The sequence below is a fragment of the Nipponia nippon genome, unplaced genomic scaffold (assembly GCF_047370975.1).
Source record: "Nipponia nippon isolate SJK-2023a ecotype South Korea unplaced genomic scaffold, ASM4737097v1 scaffold_1, whole genome shotgun sequence".
In the NCBI taxonomy this organism is placed as follows: Eukaryota; Metazoa; Chordata; class Aves; order Pelecaniformes; family Threskiornithidae; genus Nipponia; species Nipponia nippon.
The window spans coordinates 142,323,668-142,338,138 of NW_028262290.1; the positions used below are offsets into that span (position 1 = coordinate 142,323,668).

Consider the following 14,471-nt stretch of genomic DNA (forward strand, 5'->3'; position numbering starts at 1 on the left):
TTTTATCTTGTTTGATTTATTCAGAAAAAAAGTCATGTTCCTGTACGATCCTGCTTACGAACAGAACTAAGAAAACAAATTTTGAGGGAAGGGAATGAAAAGCAAGGGACTTTTGTCTCTTTAATTGACCAAAATCTGATGTAATTCTACAGTGGCACACTGCCAGAATACCCGCAGATGCTGAACTTGGTTGGAATTTGTCTTTCATGACCACTGCACTTTGATATGTGAAAAGTAACATATGATGGGAGATGCGGTCAGATCAAAGAATAGGGGCAATAAGGCAAACAGATTATAGTTCTCACATGAGTGAAGCAAAATTTCCCTTCCATGATGACAAAGAACAACATTAAAATTTCTGCAGAAGGCAGATGCAATGAATGAAAAATAATTTACTTGAAAGTATGATAGATCAAAGTATTTCTTTACAGTCAGTCTTGAAGCAATTGTAATTACAAGTGAATAGAGTGCTCATGTTCTCGCCTGTGTCACTGATTACCTAGAAATAAAAGCTCCAGAAATCTGCCTTGCGATCCAACCCTCTGTAGCGATGCTCAGTTTCTATATTACGAAACATTATCTTCATGAAGGATTAAAATGTACATGATCCCTTTTTGCAAGAATCTTTCTATTAGACTCACTTGTTCTGTAAAAGCAGAATGCAAACAAAGCTCAAGAAAATAATCTTTGAACTTGAGCAACAGTTTGACATGAGATATTTTCCTGTTGAACATGTTCTTCCTGGTTTTCTTTTCTGCATGCAGATATATTTATAAGGTTATTTCCTGACACACATGAAACATATTTCTAGCAGTGGAAAAGTGATAGTAAATCTGATGTGCCAAATGGATAAAAGTAGTTTTTAGACAGGAACTGAAATGCCCTTCCAATAACTACAGACCAAGATGGTTTCCTCACACATAGTGTTTTTATGAATTCAACCCTATGAGAATTTTCTAATCAAAAGCTAATACAGATGATAAAACTTTTGAAGAGCTCACTGACAATGAGGGAAGTTTAATTAACAATACCTTGATAGTTATTGCAATATCCTTGCCTTAATATCCTAATCCTACAGATTAGCGTTTCTTTGGAGTGGAAGTCCTAATCATAAAGAACATCAAGGGAAAAAGAACTAACTTAGTCTACGCTGTTTTCTGTCTTTAGCCCCAAGCAGTATTTCTTCAGGGCATACTGGGACTCCTGCTCTCGGATTTCTCTCACTGCAAACTGTTTACAGCAGATACAGGATAAAGATGCCTTTGTAATATCCCTTGTGTAAAAACATAATTTGGTGCACCTGTGTCTAAGACAAGATCCATTTTTATTTAATAAATATCTTAATTGCTGTCATAGGTCTTCATTGGTCAAATATTCATGAAAGCATGCATGGAATTACAGTAAGCACTCAAATCTGCACTTGGAGCAGGCTATGTGTGGAAAGTGGTATGTTCCTGAAAAATACCATTTATTTTTCTAATAATAGGATAGAAAAACTCCATATGAAGAGTTCCCTAAATTAAGACCAGATTTGAAATCATGTATATCAATCCAGATGTTACAAAGTTAAATAACAGTGATTTAATAAGCAATTTCATAACATTTGACTGGCCTAGTTTTAAGTGATTTCTTCCGCAGCACTAAACATAGCTGATGTTAGTTAATAAAAGTGAATTTAAAATATATGACGGCCCATAACTTCTTAGGTTACCTGAACTGTGACTAAGAGTGTATTTTTTAAAAGCAAAACAACAGGATATGCAAAAAATCGCCAGATGTTAGCAAACACAGTTTAAAGCCAGCTGCATTTCAAAATAAAACATCCCTAGTGACTTCTTGATGTAAGCAACCCAGATGTAGCAGTACATGCATTACCAGAATCAGAAAGGATTTAATAACCTGTTTAAATTTTTCATTTACTAATACTATATTCTTCCTGTAAGGAACAGATAGAATAGGTTCATTTGGGGATTTTTTCCCTATGTTTCTGTATTACTTATATATGGGTTTTAGTAATATATAAACCCTTTATGTATTGAAGCTTATTTTCCTTGCATTGACTTTCAAAGGGCTGTAAAATTCAAGGATTAGGACAAGCTACACCAGAGGCAATGCAAAGCCATTTTCTTAGCTGCTAGTAAGTCCCCATCAAGAGGGAAAAAAAAGGTATTTCAAAGGTTATCACAACTCTTTGATGCAGTCGTGGGTAGTATAATACATTCACACAATGCCGCTGTATCAAATGCTGTCAGCAGTAAATCACAAAGCCCACGGCATTGATTTCCATTACCAGCCTGACACCACTAATGCATGTACGTCTTCATTAACATTATTTTATTGCCAGTGGCTATTTAAAAAAGAATGCAGGAGAATGTAACGTTGCATGTGGATCATTAGCTTTTAGTTACTGTCCTAATGCCCTACACTGGCAAATGAAGTGTAAGAATAGCCCGCAGCCTCTGCCACCTGCTTCCCAGCCACCATCCAGGGGTTAATATTTGGACTCTTTTTTCATGCAGCTGGCCTTCTACTCAGTAGGAGCCCCACTTTCTGTTCCTTGGGAACCACCATGAAATGTCATTTATCATGGCTACAGCAAAGGCCCCGTGTCTTTTTTTTTTCCCTAAATGGAAGAAACAGCTGTGCTTTCTACCTCAACATTATTTAAATATTTAGTGAAGTGGCTGCCTATTTTTGTCATCATGTAGATCATCAATAAGGACACAGGAGAGCACACACTATCTGCCATAAGGACATAATGCCAGTAATTGCATAAAAATGCTAATGCTACAAACACACTTTTGATAACAAATTACGAAATTATCTTTGAATCTGATGGTAGGTGGGTTTCTCCATGTCTCCCTTCCTCCCACTCTGGGAAGCCACTAAGTGGTTTGAACCTAATTATGGCCCAGCTATGTACAACCGTTGTATAAATAAAGCCCCAAGCCTGCCTGTGCTCCAGCAGGGCTCACTGTTAGATGTGCCAAATCAGCGTAAGTGAACTTAATGTGCAACTACACCTCTTGCAATCAAACTGGAAGCGCTGTCTCAGATAACCCAGCAAAGCATAGAAGTAAAAACCTAAAGCTCTTCTGTCACACACAATACACATTTGCTCTAATCTGATTTCTGATGCAGCAGTAGCTGAGCCTCTACATAAATTCCTGCCATGTGAAAGAAACTGTATTACTAGGGCTTTTTTCTAAGCTTTTTATAGTTCTCCAGTTCGTACAGGGCAGCAAAAATTTTCTAAGGGCTACAAATCTAGTGCAAGAGCAGTATGACCTCATTTTTCATTTGAAACAGAACTCACCACCTCTATTCCTAAGCACCTGGATAGATGTATATGCAATGCTCTGTGTGAGAGGACATCATTTATTGAGATCATTGAAGATGTAATTATTGTGTTCTTCCCCAATACTCTTGCATCATTTTTGTCAGGACACAAAATAATGACCTGGATTGCTGAAGTGGCATTTTGAGTCCTTCCTTGATCTTCCCCGCTGTCCATGTAATTTGAATATAAACATATGATAATGAAGGAAATGCTCAGTCTGCATTTATAGTAAGTTCAAAACCCTTCTATTAGTTGCATGGCTTACTTTGATTTCTATCAGAGTAATCCGCATAGTTTACTGGACTTTTTAATAGCTCTTTTACTAAAATCATTATTGGGAGGAATGTTAAAAGATCTATTTTTGACAAGCTATTGAACTTTTGAGTGAACCATATTTCTTTATGGAAAAAGTTCCAGTGAGAATCATAAATGTTTTAAAATCCTTTGTTCAGGTTAAAAAAAAAAACCAAACACTAAACAACTCCCTTAATTTCAAAGTGCAATAATTTCTTTTTTAATTAGTAAATGTTAAAAAAAAAATGTCCAATGTCTCTTTTGACTAAAAAAGCATTTTAGAGGACTTTTTGAGCAGTTTGCTCTATTAAAGCATTTAACAATTTTCTTTAGCTCTTTCCATATATTCTCTCGTTCTCTTTGTACTTCACAAATTGAGACATGTATGTACACACGTACACAAAGATAGGGGACTCTCAAGAACTGAACACATGTAGACTGAGCTATAAGAAGATGAGCAGAAAGAACTATTTATGTCTCCCAGCTCTTCCATCCTGTGATGCAGTTGTCCTACCTCACCCCAAGCAAGTTGAGTTTCTTGCTGAGGGTGTCAGAGGTGTATCTGGGAAAAAAGGTGACTGCAAAACATTGCAGATGGGATGAGGAGATTGCATACAGTTTGTGAAGACACCAGGTTGAACCTGATCTTTGGGAAAACAGGACAGTTTTAGGATAGTTGAGAAGCTGAGATGCAGGGGGAAGTTATTTTAGATCTGTGAGCTGGAGAATGGTTTGAAGAAAACGAGACAACTGATCCAAGAAGATGCTGCGTTTGCCTCTCTGGTGCAGTTACAACATCACAATGTTCACATTTGGAAAAATTTGTTCACCCTCCCTTTCCTGCCTCTTAGTTCACCTACCCTTACAAGGTCAAGGAACTACAGCAGCCAGAGGCCCAGTTATATTAAATGGATTAGATATTCTAGTATTTCTACTCTGTAACCCCTTCAAATGAAACAAGCCTGCAGCTTCTAACTCCTGCCCCCAGGAGTCAAGACTTAATGGTGCTACAGGGAAAAACTAGATGAGATTTTCAGGAAAATGCAGCTTTTCATCCTACATTCTCTGATCTCAGCTACAGGACTAAACACAACCTAGTCATGCTTAATTCCCTTCCTCAGCTAAAAAGTATTCCTGCTAGATCATCTGTTTCAGTACTACACTGCAAGATTACCTTGACAAATATTATTCACCCACCATATGAAAACATAAGGTCCTTCTAATCCTATCTTACAGTCACCTCTAGATTTTAACACCATCATAAATCTAAATTTCGGTTGCCTGTATTAAAGAAAGTTATTTCAGTAAACTACAAAAAAATCATTCTATTTTTCTGAAACTTGCTCAGTATATTTTTTTTCTCAAAAGAAACAAGTTGTATAGATTTAAAAAGTCAAATACACATTCAAAAAAATTAACGTCTACCAGAGCATGAGACTTTCTTTGTAAGGAAAAATATTTTTTTTTCCACATTTCTGTTTCTTGAATCAACATGCATTGCTTCTACTAACACAGTTGAAGCTCTTAATAATTGCAGAATTTGTGCAGATTACAGAGATCCAGTGACCTCAAAACTTACAGGATAAAACAAGAACCTCCACCTTGGTTTCTAACAGTCAAAAAACGAAACACCTTTGTTCAACACAGGGCTAAATGATGTTATCAAAAAGGAGCAAGGTGCTACATATTGTACACATCAAACTGCCCTTTCAAACCTGCAGGTCTAAATAAGATCTGTAGGTTTGAAAGAAAACTATTCATTGATGTGTCACACACTGATTTACTGCTAACAAGTACAGTAGATTAAGAACTGAGGCTGTATCCTCATACCCAGAGAATCCTGGTTTTGTCATTGCTACAGCTGGGCACGGTGAAAGCCTGTCTTCTGCAAAACAAGTATCATATCATATCAAAGTACCACATTAAGACTACAAAAGTCAAGCAACAGCTCAGTCTCTTGCAAAGCACCAATGGCTCTTCTAGTGGTGCGTCAACAGCAGGTATCAGCTGTCAACCAGTGGTGCGGCAGGAGGGGATTCCTTTAGGGAGGTACTGAGTGAATCACACGGATTACTATACACAGGTTTTCTAACCTGTACCACTAATCTCACTACATATTTGTTTTACACGTCTAAAAAAAATCAAGAGCTAAAGCACCTACATAGACTCTTGTGTAAGGATTCTATACTTACCACATGTCAAGGCAGGTAGAATATTCTGTTGATCCCAGAAGGACATCTGGAGGCCTGTACCATAGGGTTACCACTTCATTGGAATATGTATGGCTGGGAACTGATTTAGCTCTTGCAAGACCTGTGGGGTAAATACAAACAAATTAATGCAAACAAAACAAAGAACCAGTTTTCTGTATAGTTACAATCCTAAAAGGATATATGAGCACACATCACATCATAACATGACGGCACGTTGCAAGCGTTTTTCTTCTTCTAGTATTGGAATAAGTTACTTAATGAAAGAACATGGTAGCATCTATCATTTAGTACCTGGCTAAACAGAGCTGTGAATATTATGAAGGAATAATAAAATATGTTTTTCATAATGACAACCACAGGCCCAGGAGAGCTGCAAAGATACATTGTGGTATACCTAAATGAAAGACAAATAAACAACGATTTTCATTTCCATTAACTGTTCATCCTTAGGCATCGACAGTCTTTCATTTCAATGTATTTAGAAAAAGGAAATGAAAAGGAAAGTCCCAGACAAATAGCGCCACAGATGAGATTTGGTTTTTTAGGGGAGCCTAAGGAAACCTTCCACAGTTTACACTGAAAACCCCAGCCTGCTTATTCAAGTTTATATTTGAAAGCAGTAGACACACTTACACATTATCATTCAAATAAATATTAATACTGCAATAATACATCAGAAAATGGTATGTGCAAAATTCTTCTCTCTCAACAAATGTATACTGGCAGTGGACCAATCTCAGAAGCAGAAATCATTTCAGTGAAACCTGTGGCCTACTAAAGATATACTACTTACAATAATTGTCTTTTAAGCTTGCCAGTCATTTAAAATAATTCACATTGCTACACAACCATAATGTATCTCATGTAAAATTGGTAAGATTTTAGGAGAGACCCTCATATGCTAAAAACAGCAGTAGAGAGCATACTTTTCTAACATCTCTCCTACATAAGTCTCTCTCCTCCAGGAAATGGAAAAAGATTTTCAGGACTATGGTGACTGTTCCCATCATGGGCCTGCAAATACCTTTTCCAAATAATCTGCTCCTAGTTACCGCCTTGAGACCACCTGCTCCCTCGCTAGGAACACTGAACATGCACAAGTAATGGAAGTCAGGAGAATGCTCTACTGCGTTTATTTGTGTCTTCCTAAACAAAGAACTACCAATTTCCCTTTCACAAAACAAATGAAATTACTAAAACAGTAGGTCATGTCTTACATCTTACAAAAACCAAAAAGCAAAGTCATACACTCAGAAAGAAATATGCACCATGAGAATTCACATAAGAGTGCAGACGAGAGTCCTTTGCACCCTTATTCTTAATACGCTGGAGAAGCTATTTAACAACAGTTAATCTCAGTGAATATGTCTCCATAGTAATGATGGCAAATCTTGACAGTAGACTGCTTTATCAGCTGATTATAGCAATTAGACCAGTGTAGGGGAATAATTTGACTTGTATGCCAGAATTTCTTCTAAAAAAAAATTACATTTCAAATACGAATAACCATTTTTTTTAAGTTTTCAGGCCTCCATCTCTTTTACATTTGTGCACTTGGCCACCAGCTTGACAAATAACTTGGCTCACACAGACAACTCAGGGTTGACCAGGTACAGCCCCAAAGAGGCCAGAGAAGAGGTCACGTCACACGGTCTGCACTGCCTCTGCCTCCAGATTAATGTTTTTGCTTCTAGGAGATCAGAAACCACCAAATGCTCTAACTGGTGAATAGTTCTTATTCCTAGCCCAGAGAAACATTAACAAGTCTGAGTTTCTGAGCACCTATATCCCACGTGACTAAAGTGAAACAGTAGTCCCTGAATTTGTGGATATGGACCTACTATTATTAAGCTAAATAAAAATTATGAAAGGATTTAAGAAGCCTGGATGGTGAACACCTCCAGACTGAATTTGGTTGCAAACAACTTCCTCTCTAATCTTCTACCTAGCTTTGATAGGAGAAAAGGCATAGGCAGGCAGGGAAAAGGCATTTTTAAGAAGCCAGCAACATCATGTGATTTGGGGAAAACTGTCAAAACACTTTAGAGCTTGTGGGGTGAAAAATGAACTGAGGTCTCCATGGCACAAAGTCTTTGATCCACACACTCAAGAAATCTCCCATGTAGGGAGGAATGAGTACCCAACTTGCCATACCAGAAATCATACTGCCAATAATATAATATCCATGCTTGCCTGCCAGTTTCTGCCACTTTACTGGCCAGGACAGAGCTTTGCAAGTCTTGTAGTCAGCTCAAGCACATCTTTCCTCCTCTTGTGCGACCGTTCAGCATGGAACCAGTACTCCCATCCTGCTGGGACTGCCACCCATCCTGTTTCCTCAACCCACTGCTTCTAGATCTCATCCACCTCTAACCCATTACAGGTTAACTAAAATCCATCCAGTTTTCAAAGGATAGCCTTTTTGGGCTAATCCCAGCCAGCTGGACAACTAAATGTTTTCTTTAATCTGCTCTTCACTCCCATAACACCATGAACACCTCATTTGAGGTTAAGTGCTACATCTGGTTTCTCAGTTATAAGAGGATCATTACTGGAATGGAGAAAGTTATAAACAAAACCTTAATTTGTAAAAGCAAGTTGAGGCCATACACTGGCATGAGACAGCACCACTGGGTTTAAGAGGTTTATGGGTACAGGCCATACATTTTAAGTTGTGGCCAACCGGTTTCCTAGTTGGGCACATACACTACTTTGGAAACTAAATGGCCCAATGAAAAGCAGGAGTGAACAACTGAGGGAAATACTCACAAAGGCTAAAATTTGGCAGAGGAAAATTTGGCACAGTCCCACTGTTCAGTCAGTCGCTCCTCCTCTGCAGAACTGAAAGGACCTGAATTAGGCTAACGCCTCAGAGGAGCTGCTTTCTCTCAGGGAGGGAGCAAAGTTTACTTTTTCTGAATAATGCTCTGCATAAAGAAGGCATTTGCAATTGTGAAGACTTTCACTTGAAGACTCAAAATTAATGCAAATGTCTCTCATCACACTTAAGGCATGAGAAAATACCCTCATCTTTCGGATATATTTACAGTTTAAAAAGAACACTATCAAAATATATATGTGAAACACTAACAAGATAGTGCATTTCTTGTTTTGATGCTCCAGATGCAAATAGATGACAGTTACCAGGGTTTTTCTTCAGATATCCTTCTGCAAGAAAATTTGCTACATATTTTATACCCTTTTGCACATCCAAATATGCTTACTCATGCAAAATTTATTTAACCACATCCTTCAACTGAAAGAAAACTGAAGGGTAGGATTAATTAGCACAGCATGTTCGATCACTTTCTTTAAGGGTTCCCTGTCTGTTTCCATGGTTACACTACAGGAAGAGTGACAATCTCGTTTTAAAAAGACAGAGCTTACAGAGGATCATCAAAACTTCAGACCTTAATGGCCAGTGAGGTAAATGGAGAGATCACCAGGTGAGTATCCAATATTTACATATTGCTGCTTGAGCACTTTTCTGCCTGGGAAGGCAAAGGGAGGAACCTCCTGACAAGCAGTGAACACCCCTCCGCTTCCTGTGTCTTCCAAAAGATAAAAGGTCAACACGTGTCCTGCTGTTGCAGCCTTATTTTGAGAGAAGGAAGCCAAGCATAAGGACCAGTTATTAAAAGTCAGGTCACGTCAGACCCACTGGGGAACTTGTGTGTAATTATGGGAAGAACAGACACTGTTTAATGTTCTCCAGGCACTTACTTCTATGGCCATTATTTATCCAAACTGAAAGAAGAAACCGTTCTGATGCATTACATACTGCAAGACTTGCATAACAGCATCTACCTGCGCTTGTCACAAACCACAACTTTCTTTTAACTCATTCATTAAACGACAGCTCAGGATACCCTGCAATGCCCTGTATTTAAAATACAGAGTAAATGATCTATGCCTCTGTACGTATACATCTTTAACACACAAAACCTCCTGCTGCCTCCTACTCTGAATTTAAAAAAAAAAAAAAGTAAGAAATTTCCTTCCTTGGTAAATACAATTTTCTTTCCTTCACCTGGCTTTATCTTTTATCTTAGACTCAGAGGTTGTATCTGATTTTACCTAGCATCAGTTATCGACAAAACACATTGCACTGATTTATCACTGTAATTTTTAAATTGTATTTGGCTTTTACAAGAGGCTGTAGCTGTATCCAGACACAAGACTTATTCAACACACACACCTTTGCCTGCACCAGCACAAATATTGATATTTGATATCTTTAGCTGCAGGATAGCTTTCTAGTCAAGTTCATACGACAATCAGGAAGCCTTTGTTCACAGCGAATATGATTCTGCAAATGAGGAAACCAGTCACGTCTGCAAAAACAAGGGCTTGCCAACCATGTGCATGGTTTCCCTTTTCATTATACCTTAAATGTGTTGAGCTGTTTACTATTTTGATCTAGATATTTCAAAAAGGGCTCTAGCAAGGCATACTGCAAAAAAAAACCAAAAAACAAACGTTTTTTGTTGCCATTTTTCCTTGATTCAGATACTTTTCGTGCTTCCTTTTTTAGCCTCCTGTTTTGTTTATTTTAACAATTACCTAAAGTTTGAGGTAACGGCTTATAAAACTATAACTATGATTCAGTAACAATACTAAAATACTGTTAATGTATTCTTTTGTAGATCATGAACTGTCCACTTAACATATTTACTCAGCAACTTGTTTTCCAACAGAAGCATATTTATTCAGTGAATACCTGAGAGATAATAAAACAGAAGTAAAATGGGTGGAAACACTGACACTGCTTCAATGAAGCAGTCAGCTCTCTAACCCAGAAGTCAGTTCTCAGCAATCAAAAACGTCCTGCAGCCTTTAGGTCCCTCTCCTGTTTACCTGAACGCATCTGTCTCTAACTTGCAGGTTTACCAGAGCATCCGAATTAAATTCCTTTCAAATAAGATAAATTACCTACAATATCCTACGTCTGAGTCCTAATATAGCCACTAGATTATGGTAGTGCTGTTCATTTATAAAAGTTACGCACTATCAGGGAGAGCCTAATTAGGTTCCCAAATCAGTATTCCCAAAATGCACTTGAGCAATGACTGGTCTTCCAAACTGGAGTGGCAAAGGCAAAAGGCATGTGTGCTTCTCAGTCTGTCTTGTTTTTCCAGCTGTATGAGCTGTTCTAATAAAAGATTATTTTTCCCTGCAAATCTTATCTCATGCACGTCTTCAGACAATCACTTACAGTAATGCAGATGATAACTATTCTGGTCTATGAATGGGACTCAACTGTCAATTTGACAAACACAAGTTACAGAAATACTTTTTCTGCTACCAGAAAGAAAGACTCTAGCTCTCGTGAAAAGTGTTTTTCTTTTTTCAACAACTCCAGCATCATCTCTTCCATCATCACCTCTTTCCTCTGCCTCCCGCGCAACCCATAGGATCATAGGCAGTGGAAAAGTGGGATACAAGAAAGAGCTCAGCTGTTGGTTGTATATTAAAACATCCCTTTGATTAATTTGACTGAAAGCCATCCTAGCTATAAAGCTGTTTATTTCCCTGCTTTAAAATCCTCATAAAAAATTTCTGACACATTTTGAAAAAGCCCACTGATGCCGAACGTGTACCATGACTGACAAATTCATTTATTGTCTATTAGCAGAAAAACAAACTAAAGATTCAGTTCCAATCAAAAAGTGGTATGGAAGCACAAAAGAAATATATGTTCCATTTTCAACACCAGGAAAATATATCTATTCCCATGGCCTTCTGGGTCAGCATGAATATGTTTAAACTGCCTCTGCTAGTCTGGAAGCAGGAAAATAACAGTGTGGGCAGGAAAAAAAAAAAAGAATCTGCACCAACACTGTAAACATTCACACAGATGTGAAAGCTAACAGAACTCAAGGACAGCAAGCAATTTCACATCACAGATAACTTCTGCATTACTGAAAAGACCTGGATTCATTATGGATATGGTATACGCGCCCACAATACCTTAACAGTTAACTGAGTTAAATCTTGTTTTCCAGATTCTGGATTTTTACTTAATGATCCTCAGTTTGTTGTCTCACAAAAAATCTATATGAAGATGATGCCCTCTACTCCTAACAGCATCCCAGCATGCACACCACTTTTCTAATAAGGCTGTAAGTGAAAATGTCGGAATTACTCATTCCACAGTGAAGTTATTAGGCTTGAAGCAAAGAGTTAACAATGGCTGAACAGATGGTTTTAAATTGGGAAGATCTGCAGAGTGCAGGAAGTTATAGAAAGGACAAACAGGCAGAAAATAATTCTTCACTGAAAATGAGAGGTAATGCCTCTCTGGATATTTTAATATTCCCTGAGAAAAGAGAGAAAACTGGGAAGCAGCTATAAATGGATGAGCCCAACACTGGACAATGATTTAAGTTTAAAGGAGAATAATAATAATAAAAAAATTATATGTGGACTTTTAAGACATGAGCAATGAACTTGCTGAAGACAAGAAAGGTAACAGACCACTTTCCTACAGTTTTGAGGTGTAAATGTTTCACTGTCATTGGGATTTCCCCCTAACAAATCAAAGGAATTCAGGAAAGAAAAAAATAAAGTGATCCAGGGGAAAAGTGTTCTACGGAGACAAACTGGGAGCTACGGATGTCCAATTTGGTGAAGTATAATAGTCCATCAAGCACTAACCACAGAAGTTAACAACTTACTGCAGGCTATTGTGTATGAAGTTAACAATTTACCGTGATCCCTATCTATACAACTAAAAGCAGAACTGCAAGAGTCATTTTTGGATTACTCCATCTGGGGTTCAAGTAAAAATGAACCAACCCTTATCAACTGGTACCTTGATAACTTATCACTTGATAAAAAGTGCAGTAAGTACTTGACATATTGCATGAGACAGGCTAAATACAACATACTGGTAAAGAAATAAATACGCTTGCTCTGTGCTCTGCAAGATTTATCTTTTTTAGAAAATCATCATGTAAACAAATGGCCTCCCTCTTCATTTGGGTGCTAAGAGGACTGAACACATACCAGATTCAAGCCCATCGTATACAGGGCAGCAGTACCATTTAAATCCTTCTAGTTTAATGTTGTATTAAATCTGACAGCTGAAGAACTGTTAAATAAGCACGATTTGGTGCTACTATAGTGATTCACAGCATTCAAACAGAAACACAAATGCTAAGTTTCACCAAGACTTTTATATTCAAACACCTAATCCCAGTTGTTTACACTCAAGCAATTTTGTTTCTTAACTCACCACACAACACTGGCAGTGACAAAATGCTGCCACAGCGAACACATACCACTCTCTCCATCTATTAATGGGGTCCACAACTCAGCGCAGTTAATCTGTGGAGCCCTGAAACACTGATGAGAGGCAATGATAGTCACATGACCACTGGGATGTTACTCTATGCAGTGATTAATTCCAGTGGGATACTACAATTTTGCTGATCCATCATTTCCCATGTAGAGGTAAAATATCTGGAGAATTTTGATGAAGAGAATACCTCAAGTCATGGTCAGCTACTAAAAGCCTAATCAAGTACCTGCAAATTTATTTACAAACGATCAGATCCCAGGCACTGGTCTAGGACCAGTTCATTTAATAAGAACAAAGCTACATGGAGAAGCAAGTATTTGAACATTAAGATATACAGTACTTTTGAAAACCAGTAGTCTTGAAAAGCAGATCTATTTTATTTATAAATCAAGCAACACTGCCATTTGACATTACCCTGCAGGAGTGGAATTTGCGAATTTGAAAAACTGTCACCACATTGGTATTGAAACCATCAATTCTTACAGTACAAGGTCTGACTCATGTATAAACAGCACAATTCTGCAACTACCAGGCACCGACTCCTGGCCCCTGTACTGCACAGCCAATGCAATTAAGTTTGATGTGCCTGCTTTTCAAGCTAAGGTGTCACCTGAGCATACATTTCTACGCTGCAGGACGCTGCGTTTGTCCTATCATCCAGCCTCGTCTTTTGAACCATGGCTGCCCTGCCTGGCACAAACGGTTCTCTAGTGATCATGGAGTTTAGTCCAGGCTGCTTCCAGTACCTGAGCCAGACTATTTATAGATAGGACAAATACTCAGCTGATTTTTGTCATTGCTACAATATCTTATACTCTGCAGCTTATGTATTTCCTTAGTAGGTAAAACACTGTCTTGGCTGTTCTGCTGAAGAACTCCAGTATGTTTTGCATATGCTATCACATTAGTGCATACGTTCACGTACTAGATAACACCCACAGCATCTAAAACCACATCTGCCTGCTCTGGCTTATGTCAGAGAAAAATGATCTGAAAACATCAGTACAGTACAGTACAGACATTGGTGCAAAACTAACAAAAATTTTAAAAAAATTCTCTCTGTTATTTCAAAGCTTTTTGAAATACATCAAAGAACAAAAGAACTATAGAAGACTTAAAAGATTTCACTAAATTTTAAAATTATTCTCACTTTGCTTTCAAGTGTGAAACCATTAAGAAAACTTGTGTAAGTACTGTTGCTTCTGTAAAGCAATATTATAAAGCAACATCTTACAACAGGAATCTCTGGAGTCTCAGATTCTCCTGTTCAATCGAATCGCTCCTCAAAACTCATTTAATGTATATGTCATCTTAAATTAGC

The 14,471-nt window shown here is 37.8% G+C and overlaps 1 protein-coding gene across 6 annotated transcripts in view; it reads right to left on the reverse strand.

Annotated features, from left to right (window-relative positions):
* CDK14 (cyclin dependent kinase 14) overlaps nt 1-14,471 on the reverse strand; it is a 344,587-nt gene that overhangs the window by 151,892 nt on the left and 178,224 nt on the right. For all 6 annotated transcript variants that reach the window (XM_087775266.1, XM_087775259.1, XM_087775285.1 and 3 more), the window contains one exon: nt 5,827-5,947. In XM_087775266.1, the coding sequence (XP_087631392.1) occupies nt 5,827-5,947 (121 nt within the window). The remainder of the gene's footprint in view (nt 1-5,826; nt 5,948-14,471) is intronic.